The 14,972-nt window shown below is 61.5% G+C and overlaps 1 protein-coding gene across 1 annotated transcript in view; it reads left to right on the top strand.

Annotated features, from left to right (window-relative positions):
* Positions 1-14,972, top strand: part of DNAH10 (dynein axonemal heavy chain 10) — a 124,339-nt gene that overhangs the window by 41,887 nt on the left and 67,480 nt on the right. Inside the window, exons 25-32 of the mRNA XM_070066093.2 lie at positions 326-537; positions 1,654-1,807; positions 2,863-3,096; positions 5,931-6,053; positions 8,549-8,782; positions 10,764-10,987; positions 14,000-14,269; positions 14,367-14,550. Of these exons, the coding sequence (XP_069922194.2) occupies positions 326-537; positions 1,654-1,807; positions 2,863-3,096; positions 5,931-6,053; positions 8,549-8,782; positions 10,764-10,987; positions 14,000-14,269; positions 14,367-14,550 (1,635 nt within the window). The remainder of the gene's footprint in view (positions 1-325; positions 538-1,653; positions 1,808-2,862; positions 3,097-5,930; positions 6,054-8,548; positions 8,783-10,763; positions 10,988-13,999; positions 14,270-14,366; positions 14,551-14,972) is intronic.

Here is a 14,972-nt window from a genome sequence, read left to right as displayed (position 1 = left end):
CATCGCCCAGCTACTGTGACCAGGGAGGAGCGGCACCCGTCCCGGCGTCTGAACGAGGAGCCCAGCAGCTCCTCTGTCTGTCCCCACCCCTCACTTAGGTCTAGAAGGGGAATGTGTGTTTCTGGAGTGGGCCCTGCAGACCCTTCTGGAAGGGCTCACAGAAGCTGGTGTGGTTTGGTTCAAGGTCCAGGTCCCCCAGCCAGAGTGTTTTGGCACTTCCGGGCGTGGCCGGGCATCTGGACCTGGCTGTCGCTGTCCCGCAGCCCCCGTGCCCCCCAGGTGGCCTTGCCGACTGAGCCGCCCCCCCCCCCCCCCGCCTCTCCAGGTCGCCAAGGAGGAGTGGTCGCAGGCGCTCTGGGTCAACCTGAACGTCCAGATCCTGCAGGAGGGCATCGACGGCTTCTTCAAGGCGCTCAGGAAGCTGCCGCGGTCGGTGCGCGGCCTGTCCGTGGCCTTCCACCTGGAGGCCAAGATGAAGGCCTTCAAGGACTCCATCCCTCTGCTGCTGGACCTGAAGCACGAGGCGCTGAGAGACAGGTGTGAGCTCACCGCCATGGCCCGCGTGTGTGTGCGAGCTCCCCGCTGTGGCCCGCGTGGGTGTGCGTGTGTGTGTGCACATGTGCGTGTGTGTGTGTGTGAGCTCCCCGCTGCAGCCCGTGTGGTTGTGCGCGTGTGTGTGTGCTCCCCGCTGCGGCCCGTGTGCATGTATGCGTGTGCGTGTGCGTGTGTGCGTGTGTGGGGGAACGTGCCCCTCGCTCATCGCCTCTGCTTAGATGCATGGCCGAGGCTTGGGCAGCTCCGTGGGGTGGGGGCAGTGATGACGTGGGAGACCGTGCTCCTGCACCCCGGCTGCCACTGCCCGCGGGGAGGGGGTCTTTTTTGGAAACTCGCAAGGAAAACAGAAGAACGGCAAGGGGCCCACGCAGGCCCCATCCACAGAGGGACGCTCACGTGAGGTCAGTTCAGGTGTTTCCTGGAAGGCAGGGCTGTGACGCACACTCACCGTGGAACAAGAAATGTTTGAAGTTTGTGCCTGTTTTTTTCATAAGACACGTTTTTCATGAACTTCTTGAGGACCCAACTCATGTAATTTACAAATTTCTAGCAGATACATGAAAAGAATAAAAAAAAATTTTTTTAAAGAGTTACTTATTTGAAAAGCCGAGTTTTATAGACAGAGGAAGAGACAGAGAGAGATTTTCCACTCACTGGTTCACTCGCCAAATGGCCATTAGAGCCGCGGCTGAGCCAGGCTGAAGCCAGGGGCCAGGAGCTTCTTCAGGTCTCCCACGCGGGTGCAGGGGCCCAGGGACTTGGGGCATCTTCCGCTGCTTTCCCAGGCACTTTGACAGGGAGCTGGATCAGAAGTGGAGCAGCTGTGATGTGAACCGGCGTCCACGTGGGGCTGCCGGCACCGCAGGCGGTGGCTTTACCCGCTGTGCCTCAGCGCCGGCCCCGCACTGGTGCGCTTCCCTGTCAGGCCGTGCAGCGGTGCGAGGGCGGTGTCTTGCAGGAGGGCGTGTCCTGGGCTCCCCTCTGGCAGCCTGGGCGTGTGAGCTGGCGGTGTCCTCGTATCTCAGAACTCGGCTGCGTCACGGGGGTTTGCCTGGCGGGGTTTGTCCCCTCTGTAAAGGGGGGCCCGACTCCCCGCAGGCACTGGAAGGAGCTCATGGAGAAGACGGGCGTGTTTTTTGAGATGACGGAGACGTTCACCTTGGAAAACATGTTCGCCATGGAGCTGCACAGGCACGCGGACGTCCTGGGGGAGATCGTCACGGCCGCCGTCAAGGAGGTGGCCATCGAGAAGGTGCGCCGGCGGGGCGGGGGTGGGGGCGGACGGGCTTTGTTCGGAGGCGAGGCGTGTGTGCCCGGTGTGCGTTGAGTTTGAGGGACGAGGAGCTGCCGTTGCCGCTGCCTCAGGCACACTTCCGGTCTTTGCTAATGATGGCTTTGTTTGCTACGGAAGTGGTGGGTGGTCCTGGCCCAGAGCAGCAGGAATGAACAAACCACGTGTAATCCGGCCTCCTGAAGATACCTGTGGTTATGTGTTAGCACATGTTCTTCCCTGTTTTAAAGTGTGCGCACACGTGTAAGTGCACATGCATGTGTACAGATAGTACACACACGTGCACAAGCCCACATGGTATACACATAGGCACACGTCCATGTACCTGCACACACATACATGCACATACCCATGGACATGTATGCACATGCACACACACACGGACACAGGCGTGCACATGCATGCATACACGTGCATAGACCCATGCATATGCGTGCACATCACACACATGCACACATGGCTCACATGTGCACACACTCATAGGCATGTATGCACACGCACACACACATATGCATTTATGTCCATAAACATATGGGTGTGAACACACGCACATCACACACATGCACACATGGCTCACATGTGCACACACTCAAGGGCATGTATGCACATGCACACATGTACATGCATTTATGTCCATAAACATATGGGTGTGAACACATGCACATCACACACATGCACACATGGCTCACATGTGCACACACTCATAGGCATGTATGCACACTCACACACGTACATGCATTTATGTCCATAAACGTATGGGTGTGAACACATGCACATCACACACACATGCACACATGGTACACACATGCCTGTATGCACACTGTTTGCAAACACGGTCCCGGGACCAAATAAACGAGGACACGTGTGTAGCATGCTTACCTGGAGCCCGGCAGATGCTGAGTAACCGAGGCCAGGTGGCCGTGCCGGAGCGCCTGCCCCAGAACGCAGAGCGGCTGTGGGAGTGGCTGCGCTGGGGTCCCCGAGCGGGCCTGGTCGTCCTGTCTGTCCCCGGGCAGGCCGTGAAGGAAATCCTCGACACGTGGGAAAACATGAAGTTCACGGTGGTCAAGTACTACAAGGGCACGCAGGAGCGCGGCTACGTGCTGGGGTCGGTGGAGGAGATCGTGCAGAGCCTGGACGACAACACCGTGAACCTGCAGAGCATCTCGGGGAGCAGATTCGTGGGCCCCTTCCTGCAGGCCGTGCACAAGTGGGAGAAGAGCCTCTCGCTCATCGGCGAGGTCATCGAGGTGAGAGGCAGTGCGGGCGCAGCTCGGCCCGCACGCGCTGTGCCGGAGCGGCTCCGTTCCCGCGTTCTCTTCTGGGGAAGCGGATGGGTGACCGAGGTGGTTTTATTTTATTTATTTATTTTTTTAATTGCAATGACTGCTGTGGGCCTGTCCTGCGAGGCCCACGCACTGTTGGCATGGGTGGGGCAACGGCGTTCTCGACAGGAAGCGCCGGAGACAAGTGCTGGTAAACGTGTCCCTTTATTAACGAGCAAGCACACCTTTTGAAGGGCAGGCGGAGGGGGCGTCGCTAGTTCAGGGCAACACTGATTGCACAGGAGAGAGCCGACACTGGCGCCGCGAGCTTCTCCATCAGCTGGCGGGTCACGGAGCCTACGGAGCCCTCCTGAGGGGCCTGGCCACACCCGGGAGCGCTTTCCCTGATCTCTTCAGCAGGAGGCGGGGTCGGGGAGGTGGGCCTGGGGCTCCTGCCGCCCGCCAGCAGTCAGGTTAGCCGCCTGCATGGGCTGGGCAGACGGGCGCCCACCAGGCGCAGGGTCACCCCAGACTACATTTGGTTAGTATTTTTTATTTCAGAAAGTCCCATGGCTTCTTTCTCACACATCCTGCTCTTGTTTAGTGCTGTTCTGTTCTTGTCGCAAGGATGCTTTTGTCTCATTTAAAATCACACTGAGAATTGTGAACATGCACTGTAGTTTCTTCTCTCTGATTCTCTCTACTTTATATTTCTGAGGTCAGAATCCACCCCCTCCTTTACATCTGCTGTCTCTGGCTTGTGTGACGTTGGCTTTTGAGGTTCACCTCACGTACATTTTCTTCTGCTTGCCTCGTATTGTCATTCGGTGTTGCAGTCTGCAACCTGGCCTGCCACACGGGGCTGCGCCGGACAAGCTCTTACCGTATTGGGTGGTTTGGGGCTGTCCTCACTGGTGGACAAGGCGAGTCCAGCCACCTGGGAGCAGCCCAGGCGCCTTCACCACCTTTGTGTGGCTGTCTCTCCCCCGCACAGGCCACAGGCAAGCACCTTGCTCCCGGGCACAGCTTGAGCTTGGGCTGGGCGTCGGGCCCAGGCCGGGCCTCCCAACATGCCGGGCTCTCCGTGGTGATGCTGGTGTGCTGGTGAGGTCCTGTCTATCAGCGGAAGCTCTTAGCAGACGTGCCGCTGTTTGTCTTCCTGCTCAGTTGAGAAGGCTTTTTTGCCCGTGTGAAATGTACTCGCCATAGACTGCAGCCAGGCTCAGGTGCCCCGTTCGGTGGTATTCGGCACACTCACACTGGGCGACCACCGTCTCTGTCCAGCTCCAGAACATTCTCACGGATCAGAAGGAGACCCGGTTCCCCGGCAAGCACCAGTCTGTTCCTTCTCTGTGCATTTGCCACGGGTGGAGCCACCGATGCGTGGTCCCTTCTGTCTGGCGCCCGTTAGCACAGTGCTTCCAGGGCCCCTCCCTGCTGCGTTGTCCGTGGCGCCGTGAGATCCCGCGGGACGGGTGGCACGTGTCTCGTTGGTCCCGTCATTGGTTGGTGGCAGGCGAGTGCCACCTTTGGCTGCTGTCGCCTCCGTGTCCGGCTGCTTGTTGGAGTCCCTGTTTTCGGTTCTGCTGCGTGCATCCCTCAGGCTGGGGTTGCTGAGTGGAGGGAACGCCGCTTGGGTTTTGCGTGGGCTTCTGCCCGGCCTGTCTGTGGTAGCCACGGCTCCCGGGCTCCCAGCAGGCTCATCCCTGTGCTGGGCTGGAAGGGGCCGTGAATGTCGCCACACGTGGGCAGGCGTCTGCAGCAGTCTTCCACGTCTCCCACTCCCTGCCCACAGGGGATGCGTTCTGGGCTTCCCACGGCCGCCCATAGCCATGGAGAGAGCCGACCCCGCCGTGTGCTGTGTTTCTTCCTGTGCACACATAGAACTGTGGTGGATGTTAACTTCTTTCTTTTTTAAAAAAAGACATTATTTATTTATTTATTTGAGAGGCAGAGTTAGAGACAGGGAGAGAGAGAGAGAGAGAGAGAGAGAGAGAGAGACAGGGAGAGAGAGAGACAGGGAGAGAGAGAGAGAGAGAGAGAGAGGTTTTCCATCTGCTGGTTCACTCCCCAGATGGCCACAACAGCCAGAGCTGGGCTGATCTGAAGCCAGGAGCCAGGCTCTTCTTCCAGGTCTCCCACGTGGGTGCAGGGGCCCAAGGGCTTGGGGCATCGTGGGGTGCTTTCCCAGGTGCATTAGCAAGAAGCTGGATCAGAAAAGGAGCAGCTGGGACTCAAACCGGCACCTGGGGATGCCGGTGCTGCGGGTGGTAGCCTAGCGCCGGCCCGCTGTGCTCTCTCAGCACCTTGTTGCCCTGTACCCTCGTGGGCGTGGGTGAGCGTGGACACCTGAGCCCAAGGAGAGCAGTGCCGTGGATACATGGGGACAACGGTGTACTTGGCACAGAGGGGTTGGTCAGGCGACCCCTGGAAAGCCCTGGCTCGCGTGGAGCTGAGCGCGTGCCAGCGCTGGGATTTTGCCACACGGCCCTGGTGTCCGTGGTGTACTCGCTGATGCTCGTCCACATGGCCCCGGTGTGGGTGCTGCACCCGCTGGTGCCCGTCCACACAGCCCTGCTGTGGGTTTGCACCCGCTGGTGCCCGTCCACACAGCCCTGCTGTGGGTTTGCACCCGCTGGTGCCCGTCCACACAGCCCCAGTGTGGGTGCTGCACCCGGTGGTGTCCACACGGCCCCGGTGTGGGTGCTGCACCCGCTGGTGCCCGTCCACACGGCCCCAGTGTGGGTGCTGCACCCGCTGGTGTCCACACGGCCCCGGTGTGGGTGCTGCACCCGCTGATGCCCGTCTGTCCCCTGCAGGTCTGGATGTCGGTTCAGAGGAAGTGGATGTACCTGGAGAGCATCTTCATCGGTGGAGACATCCGGTCTCAGCTCCCGGACGAGGCCAAGAAGTTCGACAACATCGACAGGGTGTTTAGAAGGGCAAGTGCCGGGCGCCTGCGCGGTGGGGCGGGGTCGGGCGCCTGCGCGGTGGGGCGGGGTGGGGGTGGGCCCTACTCTGCACTCACATGCTACACATGCTCACACACGTGTCTACCCTGCCCTCACATGGTGCACACACTCACACACATGTCTACACTGCACTCAAACAGTGCACATGCTCACACAGGTGTCTACACTGCACTCCCACGGTGCACTCGCTCACACGCCATGGTCTCAGTGTCATGAGGGGTGGGTGGCTCCTGGCTTCCATGGTGTTCCGGGGCTTGGTGTGACACACTCACACAGGTGTCTACACTGCACTCCCACGGTGCACTCACTCACACAGGTGTCTACACTGCACTCCCACGGTGCACTCGCTCACACGCCGTGGTCTCAGTGTCATGAGGGGTGGGTGGGTCCTGGCTTCTGCGGTGTTGCGGGCTTAGTGTGACACGTGGTGGCAGTGGCGGTGCTCCAGGAGTGGGGGCTCTGTTTTCCCAGAGTCCTTTGCCTTCAGGACAGCGCGGGCTGTGCCTCAGTGTTGGCTGTTTCTGGGCTGGAAGTCGGGCGTGGCGCACAGCGGAGGGGGCGCGGGTAGACGTCCTCGCAGGAGACGCGCGCGGGGCTGGGCTGCCGTCCCCACCGCTGCCCTCGGCACAGCCCTGTGCTGCTTGGCTTTGCCATGAAGTCTTCCTCTCCGGACACAGCCAGCCCCCCCCCCCCATGGCCCCTCTGTTCTTTTTGTCCACTGGAATTTGTGATTTTTTTTTCTTAGCCTTTGCATAAGCTCTTTTTAAAAAACGTTTTTTTAAAAAACACAAGGTAATTATTGAAATTCATTATAGAAGGATTTGAAAATTATAAAAAAGGAGCAAAGAACAAATACCCATAATCCTCCTGCTCAGGATGACCATTTTACTTTATTTAAAAAATTTTTACTAGCCGGCGCCGTGGCTCAATAGGCTAATCCTCCACCTTGCGGCGCCGGCACACCGGGTTCTAGTCCCGGTTGGGGCGCCGGATTCTGTCCCGGTTGCCCCTCTTCCAGGCCAGCTCTCTGCTATGGCCAGGGAGTGCAGTGGAGGATGGCCCAGGTGCTTGGGCCCTGCACCCCATGGGAGACCAGGAAAAGCACCTGGCTCCTGGCTCCTGCCAGGATCAGCGCGGTGCGCCGGCTGCAGCGGCGGCCATTGGAGGGTGAACCAACGGCAAAGGAAGACCTTTCTCTCTCTGTCTCTCTCTCTCACTGTCCACTCTGCCTGTCAAAAATAAAAAAAAATAAAAAAAAAAAATTTTTACTTTATTTTCATTTCTCATGGAAGATAGACACACACAAGCATACTGAGAGAGAGAGAGAGAGAGAGAGAGAGAGAGATCTTCCACCTGCTGGTTCACTCCCCAAATGCTCACAGCAGCCAGGGCTGGGCCAGGCTGGAGCCAGGAGCTCCATCCGGGTCTCCCACGTGGTGCAGGGCCAGCACTTGAGCTGCACCTGCTGCCTCCCAGGGTGCCCGTGAGCAGGAGGCTGCACCAGAAGCAGAGCTGGGACTTGAACCTGTGGATGTCCCTCCCCCACTGCTGCACCCAGTGCCACCCCCAGATGCCACACAGTTGAGCTCGTGTGTTTCCAGAATATCGATCGCTATATAAATATATAGGTAAATAAATAAATACACACACACACACACGATGATCTCACGGCACAGTGAGCGCTCCTCACGCCGTCTTGGGCACACTTGGATACACGGGCAGCTGGAGAAGTGCCCGCCTCCCTGGCGCTGGATGGGCACCAGGGCTGTCGCTCGCTCTGCGTTTGCCGCACGGGGAGCGGCAGGGAGTGTTCTCCGTGTGCAGACGGTGTGCGGTGGCGTTGCCGGCTCCCTCCAGTCAGGAAGCGCTGACGGGTGGGGGGTGGTGGTGGTGGTGAGGGGCTGCTCCGTGTCAGCCTGCTGCCGGCGGGCGCATAGGGCACAGCGGCGAGCCTGAGGCCGGCCCTCCAGAGAAGGTGGAAGGAGACAGCGGCAGCCAGAGTTCTGTGGAGCTGGAAGATGCTGTTTAAGAATCTGGTGGCCCCGGGGCCGGCGCTGTGGCGTAGCGGGTAAAGCTGCCGCCTGCAGTGCCGGCACCCCGCGTGAGCACCAGTGCGCGTCCCGGCTGCTCTGTTTCTGACCCAGCTCCCTGCTGTGGCCTGGGAGAGCAGTGGAAGATGGCCCAAGGCCTTGGGCCCCTGCCCCGCCGTGGGAGACCTGGATGGAGCTCCTGGCTCCTGCTTTTGGCCTGAGCGAGCCCTGGCTTCTGTAGCCATTTGGGGAGTCAACAAGCAGACGGAAGACTCTCTCTCTCTCTGCCTTTCAAATAAAATATTTGTTTTTCCAAAAAGAGCTTGACGGGCTCCGCCCGTGGCCCACCTGGCTGTGGCGCCGGGCCCTGGGCCAGCTTTGCGCCCGCCGGGGCCCGTGCCGTGGTGACTGACGCCGTCTCCTCGCCCTGGCCAGATCATGAGCGAGACCCTGAAGGACCCGGTGATCAAGCGGTGCTGCGAGGCCCCGAACCGCCTGAGTGACCTGCAGCACATCGCCGAGGGGCTGGAGCGGTGCCAGAAGAGCCTCAACGACTACCTGGACACCAAGAGGAACGCCTTCCCCCGCTTCTTCTTCATCTCCGACGACGAGCTGCTCAGCATCCTGGGCAGCAGCGACCCGCTCTGCGTGCAGGAGCACATGATCAAGGTCGGCCCCGCCCCCGCCCCGCCCCTTCTCCCCCTCCATTCCCCCCCCCCCGCCACCTGTGCCCCCTTCGCATCCTCCCCGCCCATCATCCCGCTCCTCCAGTCCGTCCTCCCCTGTGCCCCCATCCGTCCTCCCGCCATGACCCCCACCCGTCCTCCTGCTGTGCCCCCGTCTGTCCTCCGTCGTCCTGCCATACCCCCGGCCCGTTCTCCCGCTGCCCTCTCCCCGTCCTCCCCTGCCCATCCTCCTGCTGTGGCCCCCGCCTGTCCTTCCGCTGTGAGCCGTGGCCTGCAGGTTGAAGCTGTGCGGTGGTGGCTGTGGGGAAGGCGCCCACGTCCCACATTGGACACCGGCCTCCAGCTCCTGACCCCACCTTCCTGCTGATGCACCCCCTGGGGGGGCCATGGTGATGGTGCAAGCAGTGGGGTCCCTGCCACCCACGTGGGAGGCTTGGATTAGGTTCCTGACTCGTGGGTCTGGGCCGGTCCAGCCCGGCATGGTGGACATCAGGGGAGAGAGCCAGCAGAGAGGAGCACTCGCCAGCTCTGTCTCTGCCTCCCAATAATTAACAACAAACAAACAGAGACCATGAAAGGCTGCTGCAGTTTTTTTTTTTTTTTTTTTAAGATTTATTTACTTATTTGAAAGAGCTACTCAGAGAGCTGAAGAGACAGACAGAAGGACGGACACTTTCCATCCACGGGCTCACTCCCCAGAGCTTCTGGGTCTCCCACACGGCCATCACCTGCTGCCTCCCCGGGTCCGCGGGAGCAGGGAGCTGGGTCCGGAGTCAGGCTGAGCCTGGAGCCCCGGCGCTCTGATACGGGGTGTGGGCGTCCCACGTGGCGCTGTCACTGCCAGGCCGGGCGCCCGCTCCCACAGGCGAGTTTTGTGTTTTCAAATCACTTTTAAACGGTTGCCTGAGCCAGCAGAACAGGGGCCGGAGACATCAGAGCAGACCCGCCCTTGGGCAGGGAGCGGGTGACGCCCCCGTGGGCTCTGCAGCTGGCCCCTGGGCCGTGGCACTGCTGGCGCCAGGCTGGGTGAGCCGGCTGGCGCATCCCGTGCACTGGGGGCTGTTGGCCGTGCTCCCGGCCCGTACCTGCCTCAGGCCATCTCCTCCTCGGTGAGGACAAACGGAAGAGTCCCCGCGGGGCCAGATCTCCCCCAGCCGAGACCAGGGTCGTCCAGCAATTCCTCAGGGCCACGTAAGCCCAGCGTGGGGACCAAGCTCTGTCCACACCTCCCCTCTCGGGGACACAGAGTTCCTTCCAGAAGCACGCGTGTTTCCCTTTCTCGAAGGGGAAGCTTCCATTCTTTTAAAATTTTTACATTTATTTTTATGTATTTGAAAGACAGAGAGAGAGAGAGAGAATGCATGAGAGGAATCTCCCATTTGCTGGTTCACTCCCTCGTATGCCTGCAGTCGCCAGGGCAGGGCAAAGCCAGGAGCCAGGAGCTCCATCCTGGTCTCCCGTGGGGGTGCAGGGGCCTAAGCACTTGTCCATCTTCCGCTGCTCTCCCAGGCGCGTCAGCAGGGAGCTGGATCAGAAGTGGAGCAGCCGGGACTTGTGCGGGCGCCCACATGGGATGCTATCCCTGCAGGCAGTGCTCTGCTGTGCCCCTGGGCCTGCCCCTCTCGTCTCTTTCTGATCTGAGCAGCAGAGTCACGATGTGGGTCTGCAGGCCCCTTCCTGTGCTGGCAGGAGTCCCTGCGTCTGCCCCACGGGGTTGCATCCAGTGCTCCTGGCCTGCGCTGGTGGGGGGCGGTGGGGGGCCGGGGGGGGCTGCAAGTCCCACCCCCAGGTCTCTGACCCTGCCCCGCCCGCCTGCTCTGTGTCCAGCGGGTACAGGCCGTGCAGGCTTCTCCTCTCCTCGTGAATCTACCGGGGGTCTGTGCCCTGGAGCCCCCGTGTGGGGAAGGAGTGCTGGCCCGGCCCCTGCGTGCCCACACCGCCCACCCGCCCGGCTGCTGTTGCAGATGTACGACAACATAGCCATGCTGCGGTTCAGCGACGGGGACGGCGGCGAGAAGCTGGTGAGCGCCATGATCTCGGCCGAAGGGGAAGTGATGGAGTTTGGGAAGATCGTGCGGGCCGAGGGCCGCGTGGAGGACTGGATGACCGCCGTGCTGACCGAGATGAGGAGGTCCAACAGGCGCATCACCAAAGAGGCCATCTTTCGCTACTGCGAGGACAGAAGCAGGTGAGGCCCCAGCCGACGCCCCAGCCAGGCCCGCTGTTTGAATGCGGCACGTGGGCTGGCAGGCAGCTGGCATTACCCCAGCACTCAGGGCTTCTCGGAGTGCGCTCCAGGGCCCCCGGGGCCTCCCCCACATGCACATCCAGCTCTGGGCTGGGGCCCAGGAACCTGCTGCGGGGGGGGGGTGTGTGTTTATTTTTTAAGGCTTGTTTGTTTATTTAAAAGGCAGAGTTACAGAGCCAGGCGGGGAGAGAAAGGTTTTTCATCCGCTGGTTCGCTCCCCAAATGGCCACCATGGCCGTGGCTGGGCCAGGCGGAAGCCAGGAAGGAGCCGGGAGCTTCGTCCTGGTCTCCCACGTGGAGATCTTCTGTCACTTTCCCAGGTGCGCTAGCTGGGAGCTGGATCGGAAGTGGAGCTGGTTTCTCCACTCTGCAGACTTGCAAAATTCAACAACAGGCAGTGCTGAGACAGGTGGGGCCTGCCCTGCCATGCTCCACCCTTTGACCACGTCCACGGAAGGCGAAAACTGCCACGTGTGTTCTCTGGCCTGGCCGCCTGCCTTGGGCTCTCTGTGGTGCTAGAGGCGGCTCTGAGCCATGGGGACCAGTGACACACAAGGGGGCGGGGTTCTCAGCCCCAGCACCGTTGCTGTCCGATGCGGATGCTTCTGTCTTGGTGACAGGGGGACTGTCCCAGGTGTTAGGGGACCCAACAGGTGCCAGTTACACCCAACCTCCAGCTGTTCCCACGGCCGTCGTCGCAGACAGCATCCACTGGTGTTCAGGGATGGTGCTGTGGGGTTAGTGGTGGGCAAAGCACAGGAAGCCGTGTGAATGGAATTCACTAAGGTGAGGTGAGGGTAAACTGTGAAGTTCTGTGCTCCAAACACTGGGCCCCACCTCTGTCCCCCCTCCTGTGCCCCGTCTCTGTCCCCCACCTGGATCCCACTTCTGTCCCCCCACCTGGGCCCTGCCTCTGTCCCCCCACCTGGATCCCACTTCTGTCCCCCCACCTGGGCCCTGCCTCCGTCCCCCCACCTGGTCCCCATCTCTGTCCCCCACCTGGATCCCACTTCTGCCCCCCCCAACCTGGGCTCTGCCTCCGTCCCCCGACCTGGGCCCCATCGGCCCCATCTCTGTCCCCCACCTGGATCCCCTTTCTGTCCCCCCACCTGGATCCCACTTCTGCCCCCCCAACCTGGGCTCTGCGTCCGTCCCCCGACCTGGGCCCCATCGGCCCCATCTCTGTCCCCCACCTGGATCCCCTTTCTGTCCCCCCCACCTGGATCCCACTTCTGTCCCCCCCCCACCTGGACCCCATCTCTGTCCCCCACCTGGATCCCCCTTCTGCCTCCCTACCTGGGCTCTGCCACTGTCCCCCCACTTGGGCCCCATCTCTGTTCCCCACCTGGCTCCCCCTTCTGTCCCCCCACCTGGATCCCCCTTCTGCCCCCCCGGCTCTGCCGCCATCCCCCCACCTGGACCCCATCTCTGTCCCCCACCTGGATCCCCCTTCTGTCCCCCTCCACCTGAGCTCTGCCTCTGTCCTCCCACCTGGATCCCACTTCTGTCCCCCCCCACCTGGGCCCCATCTCTGTCCCCCACCTGGATCCCCCTTCTGTCCCCCTCCACCTGAGCTCTGCCTCTGTCCCCCCACCTGGATCCCACTTCTGTACCCCCCCACCTGGGCTCTGCCTCTGTCCCCCACCTGGATCCCCCTTCTGTCCCCCTACCTGGGCTCTGCCTCTGTCCCCCCACCTGGATCCCATCTCTGTCCCCCACCTGGATCCCCCTTCTGTCCCCCACCTGGGCCCCATCTCTGTCCCCCACCTGGGCCCCATCTCTGTCCCCCACCTGGATCCCCCTTCTGTCCCCCCACCTGGGCTCTGCCTCTGTCCCCCCACCTGGTCCCCATCTCTGTCCCCCACCTGGATCCCACTTCTGTCCCCCCACCTGGACCCCCCTCTTTCTCCCCACCTGGGCCCCATCTCTGTCCCCCAGCCTGGGCTCTGCCTCTGTCCCCCAACCTGGGCCCCCTCTTTCCCCCCACCTGGGCCCCATCTCTGTCCCCCATCTGGGCTTCACCTCCGTCCCCCACCTGGGACACAGTTCTGTCCCCCACCTGCACTACGCCCAGGTCCGTTGACTGGAGGCCCGCCCATGGGAATCGCTGGAGTGAGGAGAGCAGGTGCAGAGGGAGTCGAGGAGCTGGAGGACCAGCCGCCGGCACCCCGCCCCGCCCCGCCCCGCCGTGCTCTCCTGCGACTTAGCGGGTGGGACGGGGCGGCAGCTGCGGCTCAGCCACTGGGAGCCCGGCCGAGCCCGGCCACGCGCAGAGGCGATTCGGCTCCTTTGGGATGTCTTTCTGCTTGCTGCTGTGCACCTGTGACTACTCCTGTGACACAGGGTCATTTCGGAGACTTGTGAAGAGAGGTTGCAGTCGCCTCATGTCTCTCAGCAGCCGTGGCCCTGCGGCATCTTTGTTTGTTTGTTTCAGGAGAGGTAGCATCGCTGGCCTGGAGCTGTGCTGGTGGTCAGGGGCATCTCGCTGGCCTTTGCTCAAGTAAAGGCTGGCTTTCTTCTTCGTCTTCTTTTAAAGATTCACTTATTTATTTGAAAGACAGAGTTAGAGAGAGAGATCTTCCATCTGCTGGTTCATCCCCAAACGGCTATAATGGCCGGAGCTGTGCTGATCTGAAGCCAGGGACCAGGAGCTTCTTCCGGGTCTCCCACGTGGGTGCAGGGGTACAAGGACTTGGGCCATCTTCTACTGCTTTTCCAGGCCACAGCAGAGAGCAGGATCAGAAGTGGAGCAGCCGGGACTTGAACCGGCGCCCACATGGGATGCTGGCACTGCAGGCGGCTGCTTAGCCTACTACACCAGAGTGCTGGCCCCCAGCTGAAGGCTTTCCTTTCCCTGCCCTACACAGACTGAAGAGAGATCCCTGCCGGCACCGACGTTGGCAGCTGTCCCCGGGCCGGCACGCGTCCCTCACGGCTCTGCTTCCCCCGCAGGGTGGACTGGATGCTCCTGTACCAGGGCATGGTGGTGCTGGTGGCCAGCCAGGTGTGGTGGACCTGGGAGGTGGAGGACGTGTTCCGCAAGGTGCAGGACGGGGAGAAGCAGGCCATGAAGAACTACGGCAGGAAGATGCACCAGCAGATCGACCAGCTGGTGACCCGCATCACCACGCCCCTGAGCAAGAATGACCGCAAGAAGTACAACACGGTGCTCATCATCGACGTGCACGCCAGGGACATCGTGGACTCGTTCATACGGAGCAGGTGGGGCCCTGGGCGCGCTGCGGCCGCCTCCGCTCTGCCCCGACCCCACCCCACCGCCCGCTCCTCCTCCTCCTCTTCCTGGTCTCTCCCTGCCCAGCATTATGGAGGCGCGGGAGTTCGAGTGGGAGAGTCAGCTGCGGTTTTACTGGGACCGCGAGCCGGACGAGCTGAGCATCCGCCAGTGCACCGGCACCTTCGGCTACGGCTACGAGTACATGGGCCTGAACGGGCGCCTGGTCATCACGCCCCTCACCGACCGCATCTACCTGACGCTCACGCAGGTGAGGGCCCAGGACGCCACCCGGTGGTCACCGGTAGTGAGTGTCACCTGTGTGCAGCTTGGTCCCTGGGCTCTGGTCCCTGCGGAGTCGGGGGAGGGTCTCAGGACTGTGGGAGAGGGGGCGGTGCAGCCTTCCAAGGCAGAGATGGGCTCTCCCTCGGGACGGAGGGCAAACTCGGCCCTGTCCAAGCAGTGCTGTCCACCAGCCCCTGAGCTGTGACCCCCACCCATCATGTGTCCCCCCCAGCTGTCTCATCACCTCTGTGGGTCCAGGAGCCCAGGAGAGGGCGTCCATGGAGCCCGCACCACCCACTGCTCTTTAAAAAAAAAAAAAGTATGCTTGGGCCCCTCCCCGCCGAGACAGCACCAATACAGACCCACGGGCAGCTCCAGAAAGTCCACGGGGAAATGGTCGAAAAGCTG

This window comes from Oryctolagus cuniculus, chromosome 21 (genome assembly GCF_051225735.1).
Source record: "Oryctolagus cuniculus isolate XC-2025 breed Fujian yellow rabbit chromosome 21, ASM5122573v1, whole genome shotgun sequence".
Lineage (NCBI taxonomy): Eukaryota > Metazoa > Chordata > Mammalia > Lagomorpha > Leporidae > Oryctolagus > Oryctolagus cuniculus.
This window is presented reverse-complemented; position numbering and strand designations above follow the sequence as displayed.